The sequence below is a fragment of the Rissa tridactyla genome, chromosome Z, assembly GCF_028500815.1.
Source record: "Rissa tridactyla isolate bRisTri1 chromosome Z, bRisTri1.patW.cur.20221130, whole genome shotgun sequence".
Taxonomy (NCBI): Eukaryota; Metazoa; Chordata; class Aves; order Charadriiformes; family Laridae; genus Rissa; species Rissa tridactyla.
Window position 1 is genome coordinate 75,738,317 of NC_071497.1, and position 24,971 is coordinate 75,763,287.

At 58.4% G+C, this 24,971-nt stretch overlaps 5 protein-coding genes across 9 annotated transcripts in view; 1 reads left to right on the forward strand and 4 right to left on the reverse strand.

Annotated features, from left to right (window-relative positions):
• Positions 1–403, reverse strand: part of TLN1 (talin 1) — a 35,452-nt gene extending 35,049 nt beyond the window's left edge. Inside the window, exon 1 of one of the 2 annotated variants that reach the window (XM_054185607.1) lies at positions 251–403. The gene's annotated coding sequence lies outside the window, so the exon portion shown is untranslated. The remainder of the gene's footprint in view (positions 1–250) is intronic. The other variant, XM_054185609.1, reaches the window with a different exon arrangement.
• Positions 404–576: 173 nt separating this feature from the next.
• Positions 577–7,998, forward strand: CREB3 (cAMP responsive element binding protein 3). Of its 2 annotated transcripts, XM_054186845.1 has the most exons (11): positions 577–694; positions 800–811; positions 2,440–2,577; positions 2,660–2,933; positions 3,151–3,263; positions 3,484–3,576; positions 4,152–4,258; positions 5,599–5,667; positions 5,825–5,909; positions 6,033–6,111; positions 6,531–7,998. In XM_054186845.1, exons 3-11 carry the CDS (start codon positions 2,440–2,442, stop codon positions 6,917–6,919), a joined length of 1,347 nt encoding a protein of 448 aa, XP_054042820.1. In that variant the 5' UTR covers positions 577–694; positions 800–811; the 3' UTR covers positions 6,920–7,998. The 2 variants fall into 2 exon arrangements, with proteins under 2 accessions (XP_054042820.1, XP_054042819.1); XM_054186844.1 differs by having other exon boundaries at positions 609–811.
• A 3,048-nt stretch (positions 7,999–11,046) lies between these two features.
• LOC128902873 (avidin-like) lies at positions 11,047–12,760 on the reverse strand. 2 transcript variants are annotated; one of them, XM_054186553.1, is made up of 4 exons: positions 12,655–12,760; positions 11,934–12,144; positions 11,709–11,841; positions 11,047–11,248 (listed from the first exon to the last, which is right to left on the reverse strand). In XM_054186553.1, exons 1-4 carry the CDS (start codon positions 12,724–12,726, stop codon positions 11,215–11,217), a joined length of 450 nt encoding a protein of 149 aa, XP_054042528.1. In that variant the 5' UTR covers positions 12,727–12,760; the 3' UTR covers positions 11,047–11,214. The 2 variants fall into 2 exon arrangements, with proteins under 2 accessions (XP_054042528.1, XP_054042529.1); XM_054186554.1 differs by having other exon boundaries at positions 11,047–11,303.
• Positions 12,761–14,695: 1,935 nt separating this feature from the next.
• On the reverse strand, positions 14,696–16,787 carry LOC128902721 (avidin-like). The gene is made up of 4 exons (XM_054186169.1): positions 16,687–16,787; positions 15,729–15,942; positions 15,143–15,263; positions 14,696–14,876 (listed from the first exon to the last, which is right to left on the reverse strand). The coding sequence occupies exons 1-4, from the start codon at positions 16,756–16,758 to the stop codon at positions 14,777–14,779; spliced, it is 507 nt and encodes a 168-aa protein (XP_054042144.1). The 5' UTR covers positions 16,759–16,787; the 3' UTR covers positions 14,696–14,776.
• A 5,495-nt stretch (positions 16,788–22,282) lies between these two features.
• On the reverse strand, positions 22,283–24,526 carry LOC128902551 (avidin-like). Of its 2 annotated transcripts, none has more exons than XM_054185760.1 (5): positions 24,295–24,526; positions 23,312–23,431; positions 22,985–23,192; positions 22,528–22,648; positions 22,283–22,446 (listed from the first exon to the last, which is right to left on the reverse strand). In XM_054185760.1, exons 1-5 carry the CDS (start codon positions 24,367–24,369, stop codon positions 22,413–22,415), a joined length of 558 nt encoding a protein of 185 aa, XP_054041735.1. In that variant the 5' UTR covers positions 24,370–24,526; the 3' UTR covers positions 22,283–22,412. The 2 variants fall into 2 exon arrangements, with proteins under 2 accessions (XP_054041735.1, XP_054041734.1); XM_054185759.1 differs by having other exon boundaries at positions 22,985–23,195; positions 24,295–24,517.
• Positions 24,527–24,971: the final 445 nt, after the last annotated feature.

The following is a 24,971-nucleotide window of genomic DNA, read 5'->3' on the forward strand; positions in this document are numbered from 1 at the left end:
GGCGATGGGGCGCGCCCCAAAACCGGGCCAAGGCGTGACTGAGCCCCGGCAGCCCCCGGGTCACCGCCCCAGGGGGTGCAGGCAGGCCCCGGTAACCGGGACACGACCCCCCCCCCCCTTCCCCCCCGTAAACGGGGCGGGCTCCCCCCGGTACATCCGTTTCCGGCAGTCCCCCGGGATCCAGGGCACTGCCAATCCCTGGGCCCCACCTCCCCGGTTATCGAGCCGCCCTTCCGTGTCTCCCCCGTACCTGTGCGCAGCCAGGAGCAGCGCGGCAGCCCCGCCGAGGCTGTGCGGTGCTGAGCGGAGCGGGGCGGCTCCGCCCGCTTCCCGCCCCAGCGCCCCCCGCCGCGCATGCGCCACGGAACACGCCGCGCCACCGGGCGGCGCGGCACGGCACGGCACGACTGCCCTCCGCCCGGTGTCCCGTCCCGGTCCCCCCGTCTCCCGTTCCCCCCATGTCCCGCCCCCCCGCCGCCGCCGCCGCATCCCGGCTACTCGCCCGCGGCTACGCGCCACCCGCCACGCACCCCCTCACCCCATCCCCCCCCCCCGCCGGCGCCGCGCGCCCTCGCCCCCGGCCAATGGGCGGTGCCACGTGACTCCTCCTCGGAGGGGAGGGGCCGGCGAACGCGCGAGGTCTGACGGGAGGCGGGTAAGGTGGAAGCGGCAGGTTCGTCGGCTCTGGCGGCACGTTCGTCGGCTCCGGCGGCACGTTCGTCGGCTCCGGCGGCGGGTTCGTCGGCTCCGGCGGCACGTTCGTCGGCTCCGGCGGCGGGTTCGTCGGCTCCGGCGGCAGCGTTGCGCTGAGGTGAGGGAATGGCGGGGCGAGACGGGGACACACACACCCCCCCACACCCACACAAACCCACACCGACACCTACCCGACCACGGGGGCGGTTGGGCCTCGGGCTGTGCTGCCCGGCCGTCACAGTCCGCGGCGCGCCGTGCCCGCACTCACGGTTGGGGCTGTGGGGGGCTTCGTGGCCATCGTCGGGTGTGTGTCCCGGTTGCGGGGGGGGGAAGGTCCTTGTCACCGCGCTGTCCCCTCTCCTTCTCCCCTCGCTGCTTGCCCGGCACACGCTGCCCAGATGGAGCGTTCTGGGTGTCCGTGGGAGCAGCGGGCCCGGCGTGTCGGGGCTGGGCCCGGTTTCCCCCCGTTCTGTCCCTGCCGGCGAGGCCGTGCTCGCCGTACCCTCTGCCTTCCCGCTCCCAGGCGGCTGGCACAGCAGCCCTGTGGCTGGCAACTGCCCCGGCCTTCTGTTTTTGCTTGGATTGGGGTTTGGGGATTTTTTAGGGGGAGAAGGGTGTTTTTTATTTTTTTTTTGGACTGTGACACCTGCCAGCTAGATATGAAAGCTCAGCGGTGCTGGGGTGGGGGTGCAAGGGCTGCCCCGGCTCTGTCTGGGTGAGCAGTGCTTTGGTTCAGGCATCACCTACCAGCAGGCCTGGTCCAGGTCAGCAAGCCCTCAGGACCTTGCCAGGCTGCTTGTCCTCGGGGAACGAGGAGCCTAGGCTGTATCATATCAGGAGATAACACCGCCAGCCCGAGCTGGGACTAGAGAAAAATGAAAATAAACCAGCCGCAGCTGCCACTGGCAAGGACATCAAGGGGGGGTTGACGATAAGTCCATCACTTTGTGCTATAAATGCCCGCAGCCTCCCCCAGCCTGTATGGCAGCAGGATGCACAGCTGTGATCTCCCGTTGGGCAGGGATGTCTCTCAAGGTTATTCCTCGAGGCTGAGAGACTCTTTACCCAGCGCCTGATAGCCACTGCAAGATAAGTGGCCTTTTACATTTCGCCTAAAAGTATATTGTATGTTAGTGGCGTTTATAAATATCCAGTTATAGCTTAATTATTAGAAGTGTAGTGAGTCGTAGAGTGTTTGACCACTGCCTAAATTATTGTTTAAATCATCATTTAAATCATTGTCAAATCACTCTTTGACATTCGATCATCGCTTAGTCACCATTTGTTTACCATTTCATTTTCATTCAATCGTCGATCAATTATCATTTGATTATCATTTAGTCATTAATAAACCCCCTTTTAGTTAAACCCATGACAATAACTTCTCATAATAATTCGCCTGTGACAGGAGTCTGGCCCCGCTGGCCGCATGCTGGGGGTACAGCACCTTCGGGCTTCAGTGGAATTGCAGGATCTTGCATGGTCTCCACGGCAGAAAGTCTGGGGTCCTTCCACTTTCCCTCTGCTTCCTGCAGCTCCTGTAGCTGGATTCTAGTAGCCTGGTGAGGCCACCAATGCTGGTATGATAGCCTTGTTCAGGAAGTACTTGTGGCCTAGTTGTCACTGCAGGCCCCTGGCAGCTGTTGCCATTGCACAGGGAGATTTGTCTGTAGGGGCTGAGGGACATCTTGAAGGACTGCTGCTGTCTCCCCCCATGCCTGTGCTCACTTGGGGTGTCCTGCTTAGATGTCGTGCACAGAGGAGCTGTCTGCCCTGGCAGATGAGGACCTGCTTGACTTCATTCTGAAGGACGATGCTCCCTGCCCTGACATTCTAGGGGAGAATAACTCTCTGCTGGAAGACTGGGGCGTGCCAGAGCTTGAGGTGAGTTCTTTGAGGAGAATCGCTGCTGGGTTGTGGTTCAGGAGGTTTGTCTCCCTGCTCAGTAAAAGCTTTTTCTCCACAGCTCCTGGACAAGGAGGTGGATGACCTCATCAGCTCCCTGCTGAGCCCCTTTGAAGAAGAACCAGGCATAGTGCAAGGTTATTTGCCTGCTGGTAACGACAGCGGCATTTCTGAGGGTCAGCATCTGTCGCATAGCCCCGGCAGTGATGTTGTCAGCAGACCTTGGAGCTCAGACATTGTGCAGGTTGATCACAACTATCACCTCCATCAAGATTGGCCTGTGCTGGAAAGTATGAGGTCTGACACGGCAGAAAGTCATTTTTCCATTGACCTTGGTAGGTTATGTGCTTGGGCTCTTTCTGTCCTGGGTACAAGCAGAAAAGCAGTCCCACCTTGGGGTTTTTTTTTTTTTGGATGTGTGCCAGGCAGTAATGGAGAGAGCAGAATTTAGTGGTTTTCTGCTGCTGTAAAATTGTGGTTTCATGCTACTCAAAGCTGACGGGTCAGGTGCCTCACTGAGGCCCGGTGCTCGACTCTCTTTTCCTTCCCCAGAGACATGGATGGGTTTGGAAGGCACAAGCAAGGCACTGGAAGAGAGCTTCACTTTCCCCATTGCTATTGCTGTGGATGCCGGACCCCAGCTTGTGCCTGGAGCCATCGTGCAGGTACTGGCAGCCATGTGCGTGTGTGTCCCAGCCTTTGCTTCTGGTCAAATGTCCCCTTCTCTCCTGGCTTGGCTCCTGCAGGGATATTTCTGAGGAAAGCATGATGCTGTTTTAGGACAGCTTGATCTCGGTTCTTTGTGCTTTCTCTACATCCTCTCTGCCCTGGGGTGGACTGCCTTTACTGTGCATTCTCAGCGGGTATACTTTTGCTGTTTTATAGTCCAACTTCCCAGAGCTGGTCCTGAAAGAAGAGGAGAGGCAGCTCATGGAGAAAGAAAGTGTTTCATTGCCAACCGGTGGGCCAATGAACAAAGTGAGTCCTCACTAAACCCTGTGACTCCCAAACAGAGTTGGACCACTTGAATGCTTCAGCCAGAGGAGGGGTTTGAAAACACAGGATGGTGCCTTGATGAGAGCACTGGTGCCCAGGTGCTGTGTTCGGGGCAGCGTGTGGCAGGGCTTGCTGTCCTTTTCCTCCTTTTGAGGCCTGGGTGGTGTCCACATGCACAGCAGCCCCTACATTGCTAATCAGGTAGATAACGAAGAGCAAAGAGACCTGGCTGCTGTCAGGTCAGTCTCCTCACTCATGACTGCAGGACGCAGTTACACCACAAGTACCTCCAACCTATTTTTCCCTACTTGCCTAGCAGTTTGTGAGCTGTGTGCTTTTCATCTCCCTTAGGTATGCCTCACTTTTGCTAGACGGAGGAAGCTGCTGGCCTCATCAGCAGGCCAGAGTTTGCCTTGCAGTTCCTGCAGTTTGGTCAGTGGTGTGTGAGGGACAGAGGACAAAAGCCCGTGGGCTGAGCGCTGGGATGTATGCAGGGTTTGTGAGGGCTGGATTGCCAACGCCCTGGTGTTGCTGCTAATGAGGAATGATTCTTGCAGGCTGAAGAGTGCCTTCCGAAGAAAGTGCGTCGGAAGATCCGGAACAAGCAGTCAGCCCAGGATAGTCGTCGCAGGAAGAAGATCTACATGGATGGCCTGGAAAACAGGTACGGGCACAGGGTAGTGTCACCCAACACTGAAGGGACAGACAGGTTCTTTTAGGGACCCTTGGCAGAATGATGATGGCACTAAATCACAGTTTCACTTAAAGCTTTGTTTTTGTAACATACTACGATTAGTATAGCACAGAATTTATGGTTGGAATGGCACAAAATTTCTACAAGCAATGTAGTACGATCTATAAGCAGCATAATACAGAATTTATAATATAACTTACAGTTTCTAATCACCTCAATCCTAATACAACTTAACTTGGACCTGGACCCTCTGCAGATTGGGTCAGATCTTAATACATGGTTTGCTGTATCAATATAGTGATCATGACTTGAAAGTGATATAAAAGAATATGAGTCACCCCCTCAGACCTGGGAAGAAGCAGATGATGGTGGAGGTGTCCCTGGCCATGGGGGTACCGAATCTCACTCTACAGCAGCGGCTCCAGTCCAAGTTCTCCCTTAGGACTTGTAACTGCTTCATTTTATGGACAGTGCTCTGAGTGCTGTTACGCTTTCCTGCTCTGTGACAGGGTCGTCAAAAGCACTGGGCTGGCCAGGTGCCTAGGACCTTCAAGGCTGGTAAGGAAGGAGTTAACTGGCCTGGTGCCCAGGAACCTTGAGGCTGGTAGGGAGGGGAAGAAGAAATCTGTTTGTTTTGTCTACTTGGTGGACAGGACCTTCAAGGCCTGATAATGAGGGAAAGGGAATGAACATGTGACCTGCTGGGTCACAGGGAATGGGTGCTGACCTCATACAATGGTATTAGTTGTGCTAACAACATTGCCAGGGGGCGGGAGCAGGGGGTGCTAGTCACAAGCAGCTGTACTGTGCCACTGCTGGGGTCTTGCTACCCTGGGCAGAAAGTGAGGCTGACCATGTGAGGCAGCAGCTGTCCTCAGGGGGCTCAGAAGCTCAGGGCAGAGTCTGCCCTGCTCTCTTGTACTTGGAGATGGCTCAGAGCTTGCTCTATTCAAGTCAGGTGCTGGCCTGCGAGGTCCAGCATGTTCTCCAGGTCAGGCTAGTTTGCCATACAGCCTGATGTCGTGGATCTGCAAGGTTGGTGTGCCGCTAGGAGCGAGCATCCTTAGGGATTAGTCTGATGATTCTTTGTGGTGCTGGGCAAGGCTCACCCCTCCCCAAACCTGGAGTGAGATGTTGCTCTCTGAGGTTTGCTTCAGGTGGTGCCAGATAGACTCCAGGAGCAATTTTTTCTCCCCCAGCCACCCAGAGGTGGTGGCTGATTACCTGAGGAGAGACTCTGGTGAAGTCCCTGCGTTTGACTAACAAAACATTTCTGTTCTTCCCCTGTGCTGCTCATCTTTCCTGGAAAGGTTGGCAGTCTGCACAGCTCGGAATCACAAGCTGCGGAAGAAGGTGCAGCTGCTGGAGAAGCAGAACATGTAAGTTCTCATTGTTGGACATGGCAGGAGATGTGGTGGGGAAGGCTCTTCCTCTTCTTGGGATCGTGGTCTGTTACTGGCTGTAAAGAGGGAGGACGGGAGCATGCAGCTCTTGGTTCAGCCGCTGCATTAACATGCATTGCCTGCTCTCTTGCAGGTCACTGCTCAAGGAGTTGCAGAAACTGCAGGCCTTGGTGAGACGGTCCACCACAAGAACCACCACAACAAGAACCTGCACCATGGTAAGTGACTTCAGCCCCAGTGTCTGTGAAGGGGTCTCTGCTGTGCTTATAAGTTTACGAGAGGAGTTTATTGCTGCTGGTGATGCTATCCATGTCCTTTATTGATCTTCTTTCTGTTTCCAGGTCATGCTTCTGTCCTGCCTCGTTGTTTCCCCCAGTTCCGGCTCAACCGGGAGAAGAGAGCCACAGCCGGAGCTCAGAAGTGAGTGCCCGGGGGCTGAGGTGTGCCTACAGGTGAAACCCCTCCGAGGCAGAGCACCTTCCTCAGAGACAGCCTGAACTCTGGGGTGCCTCCAACCCAGTAGCCCCTTGCCTGGGGTGACCACTAGGTTTGGCTTTGCTCTCTCACCCCAGCTCTGGGCTCTTCCTCAAACCTGTTGCAGAGCCCCACCTTGGGGCAAGGTCCTGGGCCAGGGACTTTACCAGAATTGGAGGGATCCAGTCCCTCTTGGAGCACAAGCTGAGCTTGTGCCTGGCAGCTGTGCAGCGTCCCGTCCCCTGGGAGGAGGCAGCCCTAGTTGGAACAGTTTGTTCGCCTCTCACGGGCTCTGTGGTGGCCCGTGCTCAGAACAGGAGGGTGAGAGGCTGGGAATGACAGGGCTGGCTCTACCTCTCTTGCAGTGCTGTCGCAGCAGATCCGTGAGATCTCAACAGCTGATGTGCAGAAGGATGCTGTGGTGGAGGGATTCAGCCCAGAGCCTGTGGACTGGTCGCTGTTGGGCAGCCTCCATCAGTTATGGGAAGAGGACCAGAGTCTGCCCAACCGTGATCCCAGATCCTATTTCAACAGCAACTCATCCTCCGACCTTCCAGTGCCAGAGCTCTCTGAGCTGGGCCCTCCCCAGCCTCTGGAGCAGGGCTCACAGAGCGACCCTTTGCAGTCAGAGGTGCCAGCGGTGTGTAAACCCAAGAGGCAGAGTGTCACTCTGCCAGCGTTATCATCCAGCAGCACCTTGCTGATGAAACGTGCCCGCCGCCGCAGGGGCAAGCAGTACCGCATTAACAGATAATCTATCAAAGCAGATTCTTCTGAATACTCTCCCGATCGCTGACAGCTTAGAGGGTTTACCAGGGAGGAATGGTTTTAGAGTTGACCTGTTCTGACACTCTGTTCTGTGTATCTGTAGCTGCACTGTGTCTATCTGAGATGGGGTAGGAAGCTCTGGGAACTTTGCTATGGCTGTTGACATGGCTTGCAGCGCAGGGTGCATCCCATGGCTTGCGGGGATGGCCTGTGGCATGGAGGATGAAGGCAGTCAGGCCTGAGGTGCCTGTACTTGTCTGACTGGATGCGGCTGGTGATGGAGGCCTCTGTCCTGCTTTTTCCCTGCATGATTGAAGGTCAACAGGCTGGGTCCTGCCTTTCTTACTGTGTCTGGTAGCCACAAGGATCTCTCCCTTGTGTCTTACCCTTAATGCTGCAGTCTCGCCTGATTTCTAGGTGTGATAGCAAGCTAACCTTCAGTGCCCTTAGAGGGAGTGGTCCTGCCGTTGCGACAGACCCTCCCTTTTGCCTGTTCCTGCTGTCTTTTGAGCCACAGGCACAGCTCCTGGCCTGGCAAGAGAAGGTAGTGTGGAGTCCTTCCTGAGCCATGTGTGCCGTTTCCCTTCACTAGGGGCTGAGCCTTTCATCTCCCACAGTCCTGAGAGTGGGGGCATCTGGGCCTTGGTGTGGAAGGCATGCCTCGAACCAGACTGCTGAGGGGGTGTGGAGCAGAGAGCAGGAGAGCTGCCTGCTCTTCTGAAGCCTCTGCTGGCCACAGGACATTTTCGAAGCTGTGTCCTCCCACATGTGCCCAAGCTTTGCTGCACTGGCCTGTCATGCAGTCAGCTGGCTCTGGTTGCTCCCCAGGGCTGAGCAGAATGGCTTTGAGCCGGTGAGCAGTGTCTTTCCCAGAGTGCAACTTAGTGGTATCTGTTGAGCATCTCTCCTTATCCTACTTCAGGACATTTCATGTAATCATATAGAATGGTTTGGTTTGGGAGGGACCTTTAAAGGTCGTCTAGTACAACCCCCCTGCCATGAGCAGGGACATCTTCAACTAGGTCAGGATAATAATAAGTTCTTTATCATTAAGGTGTGAATAAATACTAGTGATGTGCAACTGTGTCCTCTGGTTGTTTCGGTGAGGGGCTGGGCTGCTGGGTGGAGGCTAGGGGTTGCACCAGAGGCTGGGAGTGTTGTGGGAGGAACCCAAGGGAGGCGGGGGTGATCACTCTGCCTAGCGAAGGGGATCGCCTGCCGCCTTCCCTTCCTGTGGCTGTGGCTGCGCAGAAAGGCCGGTTGAGACACGGTGCAAGTTTGCACCCCTTCAAAGTGTGCGAAAAAGCTCTTGAACCACTTTGGGAGACAAGTGGATGTTGCGACCGCCCCAGGCCCAGGTGTGACCTGCTCGCCCCTGAGCCCCCGGCACGCAGCTTCCCCGGTAGGAAGCACGAGGAGCCGGTGTCTGCCTCCACCGCCGCTTTCGTAACGGGGAGCTGCACAATCGCAGGAAGTGCAGCAGAGCCAGTGTGGTACAACAGCCCCCTTCCCCTCGCCGGGGGCTGCAGGGAGGGCCCTGCCTGGCCGGTGGTTGCTAAATCAGGGTTGGGATCACCGAGACCACTTGCAGACCCTGAGCTCAAGCTGCAGAGCCCAGCGTGGGGTTTGGGGGTGCAGGAGCCCAGCAAGGCAGTGGGAGTGGGCAGAACCGCATTCTCAAACCACCCGCGAAGGGAAGGGTGGCTGTGCAGGTGAAGGACGTGTGAAATTGAAGGTCGTGCCTCTGCCCGGAGAGGGGAGACAGGCAAGGGGTGGCTCAGCCGTCTCCGGACGGGCAGCAGCACTCTCGTAACAGGGTCAGGTCGCAGCTCTGCCCTGGCCAGGGCAGGCAGCCTGGGAGCATCCCCAGGGAACCACTGGACCTTATTCCCCAGGACAGGACAGGAAGATCTCGGACCCTGTCCTCGCTTTTGTTTTGTTTCTTTGCAGTTCAAGGGCAGGGTGTGTAATGCCACTCATGTCACCGGGAGTCCCTGGCCCAGGCTAATCAATATTGTGTGAGTCACCCGAAATAAAACACGGTGGTGCCGCCAGCAGAGCAGAGAGCAGCCACCGGAGCTGGTGTTTGGCCAGGGGCGGTGGAGCCACCTCCATGCTCCACAGCGGTCTGGCTTGCTTGGCCAAATGTCAGGAGGGGAGGTAGCCCTGGGGGAGCGGGCATGGAGCCAGGTGAGCCCAAACACAGCCGCACGCACGCTCCTGCCCCAGCCAGCGCTGCCCTGCCATGTGTAAAGCTTGTGTCAGAGGCTGGGATATCACAGAGCCTGGAGCGGGTCCCCATACTGCACTGGGGACGTCTCTGCGCTGGTGGTTTTGGGGACAGCTGCTCTGCGGTCACAGCCGGTGCTGCCCTGGGGCTGCTATTTTTCGTCGCTTTCTCTGTTCTCGTGTCGGTCCCACAGCGGTCAGCTCTGAGCCGGCGAGAGGAAGGAAGCCCAGCCCCGGCCTCATGCCTTAGGTTAAAGGGTGGCGATGATAAAAATGCCTGGAATGAGTCCTTTGGCCGAGGAGGCTCACACCTTGTTTCCATCAGGCAGGGGAGCAGGAGGAACCTGGTATTTCTGCCACCTCCTCCTTGCTGCAGACCCCCATGACATCCATTTCCCTTGCGGGCTGCGGGGACCGGAGTGCAGGCGGTGTGCATCAGTACCGCTCGCATGGACACATGGCTCAGGTCGGCGTTACGGGCCTTGCTTGCCCTCCCTGATGTGTTCCCTCTGTAATTCTCAAGGTTGACCCGTATCCTACGCATGTCCCGGCAGGTGCCGGCATCAGCAGCGTGGGAGCACACTGACGGACCAGAAACATGAGCCTTTCAGGGCAAAATATTCTGCTCAGCCCTCGATAAGTCCCGTGTGGGTGTTGCCAAGTGGAAAGCCTCTCTTTTTCACTTGGTGACTCCCTGAATGTCAGTAGTGCCATCTCCTTTGCGCCATAGCGACATACTGAAAGTTATGAAAGCATGAAATGAAATTTGCCTCCTGTTGCCACAGAGGGCCTGGGCTGTGTGGCCGGTACAAAACAACTCCTGCTCATGGCTTTAAAAGAATTAGGTTTTGCTTTTTTTTAAAAGGAGTCAGGATTTCTGGGAGAGGTGGGAATTTCAGTCAGTAGCAAAAGTAAGACAGACACTCCTTTTCAAAGGAAACCTAAACCCTTGTGTCAACATCCATCCTATTTTTATGCACTAGCACCAGCTGCTGGATACTGGTGGAAATGGAAAAACTGGCAGGAATCTGAGCACCGGGGTGAAAAAGCAACTGTAAATGCAGCAATGGAGCCACTGCCTTCCCCCAGCTCCCAAAACGGGGCACCTCAACCTTGGGGCTGCTGGTCCTTGTGGTTCAGCATGTTGGGGGACCAGCATGGAGCCGGTCATGTTGGGAGGACTTTGTCAAGGTGCCTGAAGCAGAAAGCGGAGAGGTCGGGCTGGGATGCCCGAAAAAAACCCAGTTGATGCCCAATGTGTCCTTTCCCTGGCCCTGCACCATGTAGCCGAGGCTTGTCTGGAGACCCGCCGGGTATGCATCGCTCAGGGGACACAGCCGCGCTGAGGCGTTTCTCTTGGGACAGGCTGTGTGGGATCTTTCCCCGTTGCTGGCGTGGGAGGGGGGCTGGCAGCCGGCCGCTGCACCGCATCCGCCGGGGCTGGGAACGGGAGGCTGCCGGCTCTGCAAAAGCCATTTGCAGCCACCATGTCCATTCGGGTGCCTGAGAAACTTCCTCCGCTCCACTCGCTGGGGGAGGGCGAGCTGCCTGCAGCCTGCCCTGCAGCCCTGGGACATGCTGCCCTCAAAGTCCCACCGAGGACGTACCTCCTCCCGCCGCCCAGACACGGCCCAGGTTGCCCCGCACCCCCTGGGGATGTTTGTGAGGGCCCCAAGGAATAGGTTACCCACAGCAGAGCAGTAGGTTTGCAGGTTCCTGCACGCTTCCAGGGAGGGGACATGGAACAGCCCCCATCCCCAGGGACTGTGCTGCCCTTGGCGATGCTGCATGAAGTCTCCCCATGGGGAGGTGGCTGTGGGGCAAGAGAAACCCCACGGGTTTGGGGCAGGGCAGAAACCAGAGCCAAGCCCTGCATCCCCACAGAAACCCTTTATTTTGCAGCTGGTGCCCAGCCCTCACGCTGGCCACGGGAAAGCATGAACCTGTGGGCCGAGAGCTGCTGGAATGCAGCGCGTCCGCACGGGCAGAGCCTGGCTGGGGGAAGCGCCATCTCCTTGCGGTCCTGGGCCTCCTGGATTCTCCCGCTTGCTGTTATTTTATCCGTGTGAAAATGCTGGTTCCAATGCTGCAGGAAAGTCCACGTCACTGTGGTTCACCCAGCCAGGGTCACTTACACTGTGCTGGTGGGACAGAGGGGAAACACAAGGGGAGGCACCGTGTCCCCCACTGCCTCACTGGGTGCTGAGAGGGATGTCCAGGGCTCCAGCACCCCCTGGCAGAGGCTGCACCAGGTACTGGCATCATGTCCTGCTCTCTCCCTGCTGGGCAGAGTGCAAGGAGAGTCCTTGGGGGGGGGGTGTGTCTGGATGGGGCTAGATGTTGTCCTGGGGTCACCCACCCTGGGGCACACCCGGGATGCAGGAGCTGGCCAGGTCAAGGGATGCTCCTTAGCCCCCGTTCCTCACCGGTGACAAACCCATCTCACCCTCCCAGTCCCACCATGCCTCATCCTGTGGTGTTTCTGCCTTCTCCAGCCTGGGGTGCAGGAAAGCTTGGCACAGTGGTGGCTGTGAGCCGGCACTCACCGAGTGGCTTTCCAGTCCTCGGTGGGGCTCTCGGCAGCTTCTCGCAGGAGCCACAGAGAGTGCAGGGTCTCCTCCCCATTGGTGCCCACATAGCACTGGCCCAGGAAGACAGTTGTCCGGGCGGTCTCTGAGTCTGGAATAGTCCAAGGTGACATGAGCTGGGGTGGCAGGGCAGGAACCCAACCCCTGCACCCTGCTGCAGGGTGACGGTCCCCTCCTGCCTACCTTGGAGCCGCCAGCGCACAGTGAAGGAGAAGATGGGCTGTGGGGCCAGCCCTGCGTCCTGCTGGGACCCCTCCAGTGGGGAGGTGAGGATTTCGTAGTCACCAAAGGCAGGACCCGGCAGGTAGGAACCAGAGAAGCTGCCATCCTCGCCGAGGACGGACACGACCATCCGGCAGCCGGTGTCGCTCCGCCAGGACCCGGAGAGGAGGCACTGCAAGGCCAGTGTAGTGACTTGGGGTGCCCAGCCAGGCATGGGGGGAATCCTGCTCCTGCCCCACCACTGTGGCCCTGCCCAGGGATGGCCACAGCAGTGGGGGATGCACCACAGACCCTGTGTGAAGCTGGTGCCACCGGCATCACCACCTCGGCATGAGCATCGCACCCATGGCACCGATTGCCTTCAGTCCAACCGCTGCTCTGGGCTGTTTGCTGCTGTCGCCTGTGGGACAGCGGGTCCTCCCCGTGTTAAAGGAGAGGACATGCTGCTTTCCCTGCACACTTGGTGGGAAACGGGGTTCTCTGGTGCATGGTTCTGTTTGCTGGTCTTTGGATGGGTTCCTTGCAAGAGCCATCCCTCCCTCCCAGCCTCTCCACAGCTTCCCTCAGCGCTGTGTAGTGTTGGTCCCACCAGCTCCCTTGCTGAGCACCGCAGCCCCAGCAGCAGCCTTTGGGGTCCAGCAGGGTGCCAGCGCCACGTCCCCATCCCTACCCATCCCTGTACCTTCCTCTCCGCAGGGGTGACACACGCCACCAGGGCCAGGGCGAGGACCAGGGCGAAAGTGCTGCTTCCCATGGCTGTGGGGATGAGAAGTGCCCGGCACGGCTCCCTCCCAGCCCCACACCCCAAGCCCCTTTATAGGGCTGTAACCGGAGCCCCACAGGCACCGGGCTGGCAGCTGTGGGGCGGGTGGCCGGGTGGCAGGGTGCCCGGGACAGGACAGGAGGTCTGTGTGACCTGGGCAGTGCTGGAGGAACGTGGGGATGAACACGGCTGAGCAGAGAGGTGGGGGTGCGGGATGTTTTTAAGGCACTTACAGCAGCCTGGAAAGCAACAACTACCTTCCGTAGAACTTGCCTCCTGTGTAAATTATTACCTGTTTAAACATTTAACCGCTCCCAGCTCTGCTGGTGCCACTGCCTGGCCAGGGTGTCTGTCACCCAGGTGGTGCCAGGGTGTCACCCAGGTGGTACCAGGGCATCCCGGGCAGGGGCAAGCTGTGGCGCTGCACAGGAGGGAAGGCTTACCCTGCCTCCTGCTTTAGCATCTTCCGTATAAGAGCTGCTAATTTTACTGCTTTTGCTTTTACAAGGGCTAGAGGAAGAAGTAATCGTGGAGGGGCACTGGGGTCCAAGGGACTGCGTTCGCACACCCAGCATGCTAGCCAGCCTTATATTTCCACCTCTTCCTCACATTTGCTGCTCTTAAGGGCGTTGGATGTACAAAACAGAGCGTGCACTGTCTCAGCATTCCTGAGCTGCTTCTCTGCTCGCTGCAGTGCCGGGAGCAGGCACGGGGCTGTGGGCAACTGAAAATTAGGGTGAGATTCAGCTGCATAAACACATACCGTCCCCAGGACAGCAATGTCTGGGGCACTGGATGGCAGCAGGCTGTGGTGTGCATAATGGGGGTGGTGGACTCCCACCCTGGGGTGGCACTGGCTCAGTGCCCACCACAAGTCCCAGCGCGCCTCAGGACCCCGATGCTGATGCTCCTCAGCACCTCTCCTTCTGGTCCAGATGGCCCCAAAGGCTGGGACGAGTGAAAACCACCCCCCTCCTGACACATCAGTCCTCGTCGTTGCCTTTTACAGTCCCAAACACGTGGGCGTATCACAGGGGTCTGAGAAATCCACCCCAGGGGATCTCTTGTTCTTGACCTGGATGCCACACTCCATCCTTTTGGCCTGACACCAGCCCCTGCCTTTCTGCCCTGTTTGGCAGGGACAAGCTGCCCTGTTTGAGGTGCCAGGGAGGTGGCAGCCACCACCCCATGTCACGGCAGCATGCACACTCACTGGGGCTGGGCCAGGCCCAATGGACTTGTACGACCCGTGTGCTGGCATCCCCAGGGCTGTGTTATATTTGTAACGCTGCTGCAAGAGGCTTTATCTTTACCCATGGACCTGCCAAAAACGTTGTGTCGAAAGAGCTGACTAAGGTTGGCAGGTGTCCACAGAGACAGATAGAGTGGCATTGCTGAAATGCAGCGGCAGAGAAGGGTAAAATCCCTGGTTGTAACCCAGGGGGATGGGATTGGATGGGATGGGGTGGGGTGGGGATAGAGTGGGATGGGGATAGAGTGGGATGGAATGGGATGCAATGGGATATGATGGGATGGGGGCTTTAACTCTGCATATTTTGCTTCAGGTGACATGCAGCACGAAGGAAGCGCTTTACTGACATCTCACAGCTACCGATACTGTTACCGCCATCACCCAACCCTACAGGAAGTCCTGGCGCTGGAAAGGCATCTAGCAGAGATGGGTATGAAGGCACCACAAGAAAGCTGGCTGGATTCAGGATGCTGACTCCACGTCTGCCACCAGCAGGCAGGTGGGGAGTGATGGTGCAGGGTGGAAGTTAGTGTTAGGATGAGGTGGGCAATAACCTGGGTAGCTGGATGGGGATAATCGGGGGGGGGGGGATCCAGCTGTCCTTGGGGAAGGGCAGTGGTGAGTCCTAACCTCTGCAGGGGTACCCATGGGGACAGAAGCTGCCTCAAAGGGGGACCGAAGGTGGTTTTTAAAAAATGATGACCACAGCTGAAAATACTTTTATTTTTTTTTATGTGAGAAGCTGGTTTTGTTTGCCCTGGGGGTCCATGCTGCAGCCGGAGGACGCCATCATGGGGCAGATGAAGCTGCGTCCTCACAGGACGGGGACAAGCTGGGCAGGATCTTTCCTTTTGGGGTGCGTTTGCGTATGAAGACGTTTCTGCCCACCCTGTGGGAAGCAGAGAATTCCTGTGGGATGACCTGCAGACACAACCTACTCGGGACTGTCCCTAAATGCCCCCCAAATTGCCCTGAGCAGGTGCTGGATGCCCCTGGCCAGGGCAAACCCCTAGCCAGGAGGCATTGGCATCCTGGCTGCAAACCCACGCTGTGGGGCTCCCAGGGCTGGTCCCCTCACGCAGGGGGATGCTTGTCCTCAGGGGTCCCGGGGAGGGCCCCTCTGTGGCATCGCTGTTCCCCATGTCCCCCCACTACCTTGTGGCTTTCCAGTCCTCCTCCAGGGACCCGACGGCTTCGCGCAGCAGCCACATGGTGGTCAGCGTCTCCTTCCCGCCTGTGTCCACGAAGCACTGCCCCGCGAAGGCGGCGGTGGCATCTGGGGAAAGAGCTTGCTGGGGTGTTCAAAGGGGATGCACCAGCACTTGCTGGCTGCCTCCCCTTCCCCGAGGTCCTCCCGGCCACAGCGTGTTTCCGCTCCAACATCCACATGCCCACCCAACCCACGCTGGGGGGGGGTCCTGCCCTTCCCCAGCAGCTCCCCTGGGTGAGCCAGGCTCTGCAGCACCGCATCCTCTGGATGCTAACAGGGTCCGGACCCACCACGGGCACCTGGGGCTGCCCAACAGGGATGGCTGCAAAGACTGTGGGTGAGAAGGGGCTGCCTCGCAAGAGCCCAGCACTGCCCATTAGCCCCACGGCCGGGCAGACACAGTTGCCTCCCTCTGCTCAGCTGCACCAAAGCATCACCCATCAGAACTTACAGCAGAGGAAAAATCCTGCTGACTACCTGTGTGGCTCCCAGTGCCGCCGTGGGGCTGACCCTGGGTGTCCCAGCACTTACTGGAAAACTTATCCCAGTGCACGGTGAAGGCAAAGGTGGGCCAGCCCCCCTCGCCAGGCTGCTGCTGGGTGCCCGTCAGGGGGGAGGCGCGGGCGCAGACGCCGGCGAGGGTGACCTGCGTGAGGTATTTCCCCTGGAAGACCCCGTCGTCCCTCACTGCTGAAATCTCCATCAGCGAGTCCTGCTCGTTCTTCCACAGCCCACTGAGCTGGCACTGAAGGGACACGGCCATGGGCCCTCTGCTCCTGCCCGTGGTGCAGAGGGTGACCCCATCCCTCCCACCGCCCCACGGCCAGAGCCACGAGCCCTGCTGCGAGTGTGACAGTGGAGCACAGCTCCCCTTGTCCCCACTTCGGTGAAATGCTCCCCCAGGTGCTGCCAGCTGCTGAGCGTCTCGTGCAGCCTGGACAGCATGTCCCAGCCCAGCGGTGTGCACGGGGACCCTGGGCACAGAGCCCAGGGGAAGGGAATGCCCTGCACGTGGTACCCCCGGGCACAGATCCCATGGGAAAGGATGCCCTGTGCATGCTGCCCTGGGAATAGATCCCCTAGGAGGGGATGCCTGTGCCTGGTACGACTGGGCATGGACTCTGTAGGGGGGGGGATGCCCCATGCAGAGTGTCCTGGGCATAGATCCCATGGGAGGGGATGCCCTGTGCACCGTACCCCCAGGCAAAGACCCCGTGGGAAGGGATACCCCATGCAAGGTACCCCAGGGCACAGACCCTGCAGGATGCCCCATGCATGCTGCCCCTGTGGGAGCAAAGCTTTGTGGAGATGGTGACTCTGAGGCTGGGGGTAACCCACAGACACCTTGCCTGTTGCCTGGACTAGGGGCTTGGAAAACTCTCCTGTTTGTCCCAGCCTAAGATGGCATTTAAGAGGGGACCCCCTGGGCTGCTCACACTGCATCCCAGTGCCACATCTGCCACGTCCCCATCCCTACCCATCCCTGTACCTTCCTCTCCGCAGGGGTGACACACGCCACCAGGGCCAGGGCGAGGACCAGGGCGAAAGTGCTGCTTCCCATGGCTGTGGGGATGAGAAGTGCCCGGCACGGCTCCCTCCCAGCCCCACACCCCAAGCCACTTTATAGGGCTGTAACTGGAACCCCACAGGCACCGGGCTGGCAGCTGTGGGGTGGGTGACTGGGTGGCAGGGTGCCCGGGACAGGACAGGCGAGGTGAGGAGGTCTGTGTGACCTGGGCAGTGCTGGAGGAATGTGGGGATAAGCACGGCTGAGCAGAGAAGTGGGGGCGCAGGGACGATTTGGACATCCACGATCCAAGAGGCTCTGCCAGCCCTTTCCTTGCTCCACAACGGAGTCCTCGGGGTGGCCGCAGCCTGGCACTGCCACCGTCCCAGTGCTGCCATGCAAACATGGTGTTGCAGCAAGCACAGCCTGACCAGCTCTTCTCCACTGCACTGAAGGGTGGTGTGTCTGCCCATGGGAGTTCATCCTCATGGCAGTCCCCTTCTGCGTTAACAAGTTTCTGCTGCTGTTTCTAAGCTGTTATTCTGCCTGTGCTGGTTTTTCCCTGGGTCTGGGAGCTGTGGCTGTCGCTGCAGCGGGAGCTCTTGGGCACTGCAGAATTAATCCCACTTCTCATTGCAGAAGGGCTTTTCTGGAAGATATGTAGATAGTAAAATTTGCTTGTCCCTGTGGAGGGGATGCCCTGTGCACGGTGCTTCCATGCACAGACCCCGTGGGAGGTGGTGCCACATGCGTGGTGCTTTGAGGCTGGGCAGGGTACAGCTGGCTACGTGTCCGGGTGAACATGTCAGTGCTGATGCTGCAGGGGACAGCAGAGCTGGCACCTGGCTGTGTCCAGTTCAAGAGGGATCTCTCTGGCCCCTGCCCTGCACAGGGGATGAGAATCTGCTTCAAGCATCCTCCAGAGACACATCTGCCGCAGGCTTGAAGACAGCAGGAGGGCCACTCTCCTCTTCCCGGGGAGTGGGATGTGGTGATGCCCATGTGCAAATTGCACTTTGGTTTTAATTGTAGAATTATAGTAGCTACCTTAGCTCCCATCCCATAGACTTCCTCCAAAAGCTCTTGTGGTCCCTGCACCACTCTCCCTTGCCTGCTGCCCAGCTGACTCCCAGCACCCACGCCCAGGGCTCAGCTCCCCCCAGGGTCTCCATGCTGCACCCATAGGTGCAGCCCCAGCACAGAGCAGGGACGGAGAAGTGCCCTGCAGCCCTACTCTGCCCAGGGCTCACCCACTGGCTTTCCAGTCATCCTTGAGGCTGCCAACCTCATCTTGCGTGGTCCTCTGTGTTTCCTTCCTGTCCTTGACCGCAAAGCACTGGGCCATGGAGGTGGTGGTGGTCTGTGGCCCGTGAAGGGGTAGGAGATGGGAGAAGGAGCTGGGATGGGGGTTTCCCTCTCAGGCAGACAGCTTGCCAGTTTGTGAGTGGGGAAGGCTGCTTGCGAGTGGGGGATGTCTCCCTCCCCAGCCTCTTGTCCTGCTGGGACTGCGGACATGACACTAGAAGGGAGTTGGGATACGTAGGGCAGGGGGGATGAGCCTGGCTGAGCCTGCATCCAGCTCTGCCCCACCTCATCCTGGGCAGGACCTGCCTGGACAAGAGCCAGCAGTGGGGACTGGGAGGTGTCACCAGCCATGCAGCTCTGGTGTTGGGGATGGGGGAGCTCTGGGGACACCACAGGGAGGCTGGGAAAGGAGAAGTTCCTGAAGCTCCTGAAAAGCTCCAATTGATGGTAAAGCTGAATGTAGGTTGGCTCTTATGATTCATGCAGTGCTGGGACCCCTGCAGCAGTGACAGCCTGATCTCATTCCTTGGTCATGTAGTAGAAGATGGTGACATTGCCTTTTCCATTCACAGCCCTGGTGGTCATCTTGGAGCCCAGGTCATTGATCCAGCACCCACTTAGCATGCACAGGAGTGGAGGGGACTCAGTGTTGGTGCTATGGCACAGCCTAGGTGCAGGTAGGGTGGCAGCAGTGGACATCCCCAGGAACCTCAGAGGGGAAGCTAGACAAGTCACAGGTCCCCCATCCACCCAAGGGGATGTTCTGCCAAGTGCGATGAGCTCAGCCATGGGTTGGGGAGGCAGGTCACCTCTGGGAGAGTGCCCCAGCTCCAAGCCAGCACCAGAAAAGGCTGGGGACCTAAGGCGATCCTCCACCCTCCCAGGATGACAGTCTGCACTCAGCAAGGCTGCAGCCAGAGCTGGGCCAAGGGGAGACGCAGAGGACCAGAGCAGGGTGTGCAGTTCCCACCAGGGGGCTGTCAGGGGTAACGACCAAGCAGACATGGCAGAGGGGACAGAACTATGAGACTTCATTTATAAGTGAAGCTATAGGCTTTAAAATCAAATTATTTTGTTTTTGTCATCTCTGCAGTGTTGCTGGGAACCAGCCTGTGCCCGTGCACATACCCAGAGCAACCAGCTGTGGAGTTTCTGGGTGAGTCCCTGGCTCCACCTGCTTGGGTGGAACAACAGCTGGATTGAGACAAACGCTAGGCACTGTGATGTTCGGTGTTGAGACATTTGTAAACAGTCAGCAGGAAGTCCCCACAGAAATGGTCATCTAGGACAGCGTTCTGCATGTGATTAAGACCTGTAAGTGCTGTTTCCCATGTAGCTGAGATAAGCAGTGGCAATGGGTCATGCATACTCTAGCACATGGCCAACAGCCAGACGAGAGCTGAGCAGGGAGCAGTCTGGGGAGTCTCACCTGAGCCCAATGGAGGTGCTGCTGCAAGGACCCCTGCAATGAAGACCCTTTCTCCATCCAGAGAGTGACCGGCTGATCCCCCACGTGAGCATTACCTGATGCCAAGATCCCAATAAGTTAGTTTTTCTGTTTTCAACCGATGCACTACCTCCTGCACAACATAGACACGGCAGCAGCGACAACGCTGCCTGTGACTGCAAGGTGCCTCCCGCCTTCCCCAGCTCCCCATGCCTCTGAAGGTGTTCACGGTGCATGAATGACCATGACCAAGGCTTACCATGCAGTGGCAATGGCTGGTTGTCCTCCCAGAGGGAGGGCCGCAGCAGGGCTGAAGGGGTCTCTGCTGTCTCATGTCTGCCGTGCCGATGAGCCCGAGCTGGAAGGAGGCAAATAGCAACGGGTTTGTGGCTCAGAGAGGCAGAGCAGACATGAGCGCTATGGGCAGGTCTTGAAGCTGGGTAAAATGCAGTGCTGATGAATGCCCAACACCCACAGGGAAGCATCCTCAGCCACAGACCCCCTCCAGACACCTGCAGGCACCCCTGGCACGCTGTATGCTATCACCCGCCACTCCAAAACCCGAGATGCTGGATGTGTCATGGCCTTGCTGAGTGCCCTGATATAAGGACTGCCCTTGCAAACAGCCCTGCTGGCCCATGCCCGCTGCATTTCTCATTGGTACTGTGGCTGCCTGCGAGGGTTTGCAGAGTGCTCGAAGCGTGGTCAGCACGGCCACCTTGCTGGAGCACCCCAGGACTGCTGCACAGCCTCCGGGGAGCCCTCCCTCGGGGAGATGCTGACATGAAGGCAATAATGAAGTCAGCGGAATGCATGCAGTAAGGCTGCAGGCTTAGTGGGACCCCGTCACCTCAGAGCTGGCCACAGATGGGGGTGAGACCAGCCCTCTGCTGCCCTCTTTCCTAATTCTCAGGTTCCTCTATTGCCGGTAAAAGGCTCCACAGACCAAAGGACATGGTAGCAGCGGGCTGGTGCAAAGGCATTCTGCTCAGAAAGGCTCTAAGGCAACTGAAAAAGCTGGAGAAATTCCAGGGAGGCACAGAGAAAGAAACGGCAGCATCACTGCAGAAGCAGAAGATGGACTGAAGAGAGAAAAAACATGAAAAGCAAACTGCATGCAAATCTGCAACAGGACCAGCTAAAACACAGAGGCAGTAGAAAACTTGCTAAACCCACAGATGCTGTTAGCAGAGCTCTCCCATGGCATTCATGGCAGGAAAACCAGGGGAGCAGTGGGAGGTGGCATCCCCACAAGCCCCCTCCTGCCTTTAGGCTGCCCAAATCCCAGGCGAGGTGCGGCGCGGGGTGTGCAGCACCGCCTGGCTTTATTTTGAGACTGGACACAGTACGAGGGTCAAGTTTCAGGTTCAGACCCGGAGCTGATTTTCCTGGAAATCATTTCAGCTGGGAGGGGTGACTCAGGCAGCACCTCCCCTGCTCATTACAGTCACACAGCCCAGCAGGCAGGGGTTTGGCACTGGGTTTGCTGGACGTCCCCTTTCCAGTAAATCACACACATTTCCCTAAGAAGAGTTCTGGGACTCGGTGTGCTGCAGCTACCCGTGCTGTACTGCAAGTATGGAGCACAGGAATACAGGCACAGACGAGACCCTGCACCATCCTCTGTGAGGGCTTCCTCAGAGCCCAGGGGCTCCCACCTAGCTTTTTGGGGTTCAGAAGCACCCCCCATCTTACCCTCCCACCACGCTGGCCTGGCACTGAGCAGGGAAGAGCTAGTGCTGACCTGTGCCCGGTGTCAGAGGATGACTTTGGGGATGCACCATCCCATTTAGTGCACTGTCAGCAAGTTTGCTGATGACACAAAGCTGGGGGGGGGAGGGGTGGCCGACACACCAGAAGGCTGTGCCGCCATTCAGCGAGACCTGGACAGGCTGGAGAGTTGGGAAGAGAGGAACCTTATGAAATTCAATAAGGGCAATTGTAGGGTGCTGCAGCTGAGGAGGAATAACCCCATGCACCAGTAGAGGTTGGGGGCTGACCTGCTGGAGAGCAGCTCTGTGGAAAGAGACCTGGGAGTCCTGGTGGACAACAGGATGGCCATGAGCCAGCAATGTGCCCTTGTGGCCAAGAAGGCCAGTGGCATCCTGGGGTGCATCAAGGAGAGTGTGACCAGCAGGTCGAGGGAGGTCATCCTCCCCCTCTACTCTGCCCTGGTGAGGCCACACCTGGAGTACTGTGTCCAGTTCTGGGCTCCCCGGTTCAAGAAGGACAGGGAACTGCTGGAGGGGGTACAGCAAAGAGCCACGAAGAAGATTAGGGGACTGGAACACCTCTCTTATGAAGAAAGGCTGAGGGACTTGGGTCTCTTCAGTCTGGAAAAAAGACGACTGAGGGGGGATCTTATCAACACTTATAAATACTTAAAGGGTGGGTGTCAGGGGGATGGGGCCAGGCTCTTTTCGGTGGTGCCCAGAGACAGGACAAGAGGTAACGGACACAAACTTGAGCATAGGAAGTTCCACCTAAACATGAGGAGGAACTTCTTTCCTTTGAGGGTGGCAGAGCCCTGGAACAGGCTGCCCAGAGAGGTGGTGGAGTCTCCAACTCTGGAGACATTCAAAACCCACCTGGACGCGTTCCTGTGCAACCTGCTCTAGGTGACCCTGCTCTGGCAGGGGGTTGGACTAGATGATCTCCAGAGGTCCCTTCCAACCCCTACAATTCTGTGATTCTGTGATTTAGGTTGGAAAAGGGGCTTTCTTGGGGCCAGTCTCTTCTTGGGGTAATGGAGTGAGAGTTTCATTCTGCACCCACCACAGTGCTTTAGCCCACCTTTCCCAGGACACATCCACAGACTACACAAAGTTGGATTTAAAGGCAAACAACTTTATTTAGCTTTTTAGACTATCTTCACCAAGCCCTGATGCTGGTACATGCAGATGGGTCCCCTGGTCTCCCAACCCCAACTGAAGTGAGAGGCTTCTCCACCCTCCTTTCAGCCCGTCCGAGTGAAGATGTTGTGACCAGTCCTGTGGGGAAGAAGCAGCCCATCGGTGCCCGGCCGGCAGTGGAGCAGGGTTCCCAACCAGGCCACGTGTCCCATGGCTCACCTGGTGGCTTTCCAGTCGCTGGGCAGGGAGTCGACCTTCTCCCGCAGCAGCCAGATGGACTGCAGGACGTCCTCCCCACCGTCCCCAGCAAAGCACTGGCCCGCGAAGACAGCTGTGGAGTCTAGGGGAGCGGTGGCTGTTAGCGTCCCAGCGGGACCTCGGCTGCTTTTGGGACAAGGGGTTTAATGCTCATGGAGCCCAAATGGGTCCTGATGGTTGCAGGGAAATGCTCCATGGCAGAGTTGCTGTCAAAGCAACTCTCGATGCTGCCTAACCTGAACAGGGTTTCAGGAGGTGTCTTGCTGTCTGCAGACACCATCCTGAGTGGGGAGAGATCAGGGAAGGACTGACTGGGGCAGGAGAGGGGAGAGAGTGATTGCAGTGGGCACTGGGAGCCTCGTCTCCCCTCCCCATCCCACCACCCCATCCAGGCACAGCTGCCACTGCAGCTACTGACCAGAAAACTTCCAGTTGACGGTGAAGCCGAAGGTGCACTGCCCGTCCTCATCCAAGTGCTGGGAGCCAAGGAGGGGGGATGGCTCGATGGGTTTCTGGGCGCTTGACACAGCAGTGTAGTACTCGCCGGTGAAGTTGCCTTGGCTGTCGACTGCATCCACATGCATCTTGGAGCCCAGCTCGTTCTCCCACCAGCCGGTCAGGTCACACTGCTGGGAGATGAGCAGAAGTGTCCCCAGGGGGTGCCTGCACACAGCCCCTACCCCTGTCCCATGGGCTGAGACCCCTGCTGGTGCCTCCCTGATGACCACAGGGTGCTGGCACTCACCTTGCCATTCCTTGCAGGGCGTTTCTGCTTGTGACTCAGCCCCCACTTGGTGTTGGTCACCTTTGCCTCCTTTGCACTGTCCTCTTCCCCCTTGGGGATCTCGGATGCTTGGCAGAGGAACTTGGAAAAGAAAGAAAACACAGGGGCAAGCTATAGGCAGCGTCACAGCAGGGTGTCTCCAGAGCCCGGCGAGTGCCCAGGCACCTTTTTTTAAGAGACATGATTTATAAAATGAATGACATCTCAGCCGTGTCAGGACTGCCAAAAGCTGGGGTAGGCTGAGCAGAAGGGGAGAGGTGAAAAGACAAGGTGGGAGCTAAAGGCAGGAGCCACAGACAAGTAGGAACACAGGCAGGACCCCTGCTTCAGCCCTGCCAGGTGAGTTGTGCGACCCCAGGACGCGTCTGCCTGTGCATGTGGGGATGTGTGCTGTGCTCGGCACCAGTGTGTGGCACGAGTGGGGAGCCCACGGGGATGGGCAGAGCCCTCAGGTTCATGGTGGGCTCCTGCACAGCCAGACCCCTGCAGAATTCCACCTGCAAGGCTCCGGCTCCAGCTCCAGGCACTGTCCTGTCCCACACTGCACCTCCGCAGGCAGAGGCAAGCCACCCACTGGGACAGGGACCCCAGGTTACCACTGCCCCAATTCCTCTGCAGGTCCCCCGGCGGGGATCCCCCCTGCGCCGAGGAAGGGATCCTCATGCACATCCCTCCCGGGGTCATGGACAACCCCGGAGCATCCTACCCGCCTTGTAGCACCTCCCTCGCCAGGAATTCCCGTCAGCGTCCCCCCTCCTCGAGCAGGGAGTCCCCCTGCTGCCGGCGATACCCTTCGGGAGTGGGTCTCCCACTCGTGTTCCTCCCCGCGCAAGAGCTGCATCTCCCGGCTGTGCCCCCCCGCCGGCCCCCGGCTCCCGGGGAGGGTCTCCCACGCGTGTCCCTCCCCAGACCCCGGCACCCCCACGCGTGTCCCCGCTCCCCACCTGGCTGCCAGCCGCCGCCGCGGCCAGCGCAGCCCCGGCGGGCAAGGCGAGGGCTGTGAGGAGGCGGTGGCTCATCGGGCGGCTGCGGCGAAACGGAATCTCGCCGCGCCGGGGCTGCTCTCCCCTTTATAGCGCGGCTCGGACCGACCCAGCGCTTCCTTCCCGGGAAGTCGCGGGTGGCACAGGCGGGAGGGACGGTGGCAGAGATGGGGTTGGGGACAGGGCGGAGGTGACAGAGATGGACATAGGGATGGGCACAGGGAGGAGTACAGGGATGGGACGAGGATGGGGACAGGGATGAGGACGGGGATGGACAGAGGGCGGAGATGGGGACCGGGATGGAGACAGGGATAGGGTTGTCGACAGGGATGGGGGTGGGCACAGGCATGGGGCTGGGGAAGTAGACAGGGCTGATTGGGGCTCCCCACTGACATAGCCCAGCCTGGGAGTCCCTGGCCCAGGTCCCACTGTCACCTGGCTGAGGGCTGTACCTGGGCTTCACCTCAGCCCTACAGGAACGCCTGCAACCCAAACTGCCCCCTGGTCACTGCAGGGGAAGGACAGAAGGACGGGGAGTCATGAGGGCAGGGCAAGGTTATGTGTGCAGGGACGGCTGGTGATCTGCAGTGGCCCCAGGGATTTGGCAGACAGAGGAAACCTGCCCTAAGAGCAACAGG

Bases quoted from the DNA above. Each gene is read 5' to 3' on its own strand.
- LOC128902551 (XM_054185759.1), bottom strand. From the start codon at position 24,369: ATGAGCCACCGCCTCCTCACAGCCCTCGCCTTGCCCGCCGGGGCTGCG. The intron at 22,649-22,984 runs GTCAGTAGCTGC...CCGCTCCCCTAG, and splicing joins CGTCAACTGGAAGTTTTCTG to ACTCCACAGCTGTCTTCGCG. The intron at 22,447-22,527 runs GTGAGCCATGGG...TCTTCCCCACAG, and splicing joins AGCGACTGGAAAGCCACCAG to GACTGGTCACAACATCTTCA.
- LOC128902873 (XM_054186553.1), bottom strand. From the start codon at position 12,726: ATGGGAAGCAGCACTTTCGCCCTGGTCCTCGCCCTGGCCCTGGTGGCG. The intron at 12,145-12,654 runs GTACAGGGATGG...CTGGCCTTGCAG, and splicing joins TCACCCCTGCGGAGAGGAAG to TGCCTCCTCTCCGGGTCCTG. The intron at 11,249-11,708 runs GTGAGTGCCGGC...ACTTTCCTGCAG, and splicing joins GAGGACTGGAAAGCCACTCG to CATTGGAACCAGCATTTTCA.
- CREB3 (XM_054186845.1), top strand. From the start codon at position 2,440: ATGTCGTGCACAGAGGAGCTGTCTGCCCTGGCAGATGAGGACCTGCTT. The intron at 4,259-5,598 runs GTACGGGCACAG...TTTCCTGGAAAG, and splicing joins ATGGATGGCCTGGAAAACAG to GTTGGCAGTCTGCACAGCTC. The intron at 5,910-6,032 runs GTAAGTGACTTC...TTCTGTTTCCAG, and splicing joins CAACAAGAACCTGCACCATG to GTCATGCTTCTGTCCTGCCT.
- LOC128902721 (XM_054186169.1), bottom strand. From the start codon at position 16,758: ATGGGAAGCAGCACTTTCGCCCTGGTCCTCGCCCTGGCCCTGGTGGCG. The intron at 15,264-15,728 runs GTAAGTGCTGGG...CTCTTTCCCCAG, and splicing joins GCACTGGGATAAGTTTTCCA to ATGCCACCGCCGCCTTCGCG. The intron at 14,877-15,142 runs GTAGTGGGGGGA...TGCTTCCCACAG, and splicing joins GAGGACTGGAAAGCCACAAG to GGTGGGCAGAAACGTCTTCA.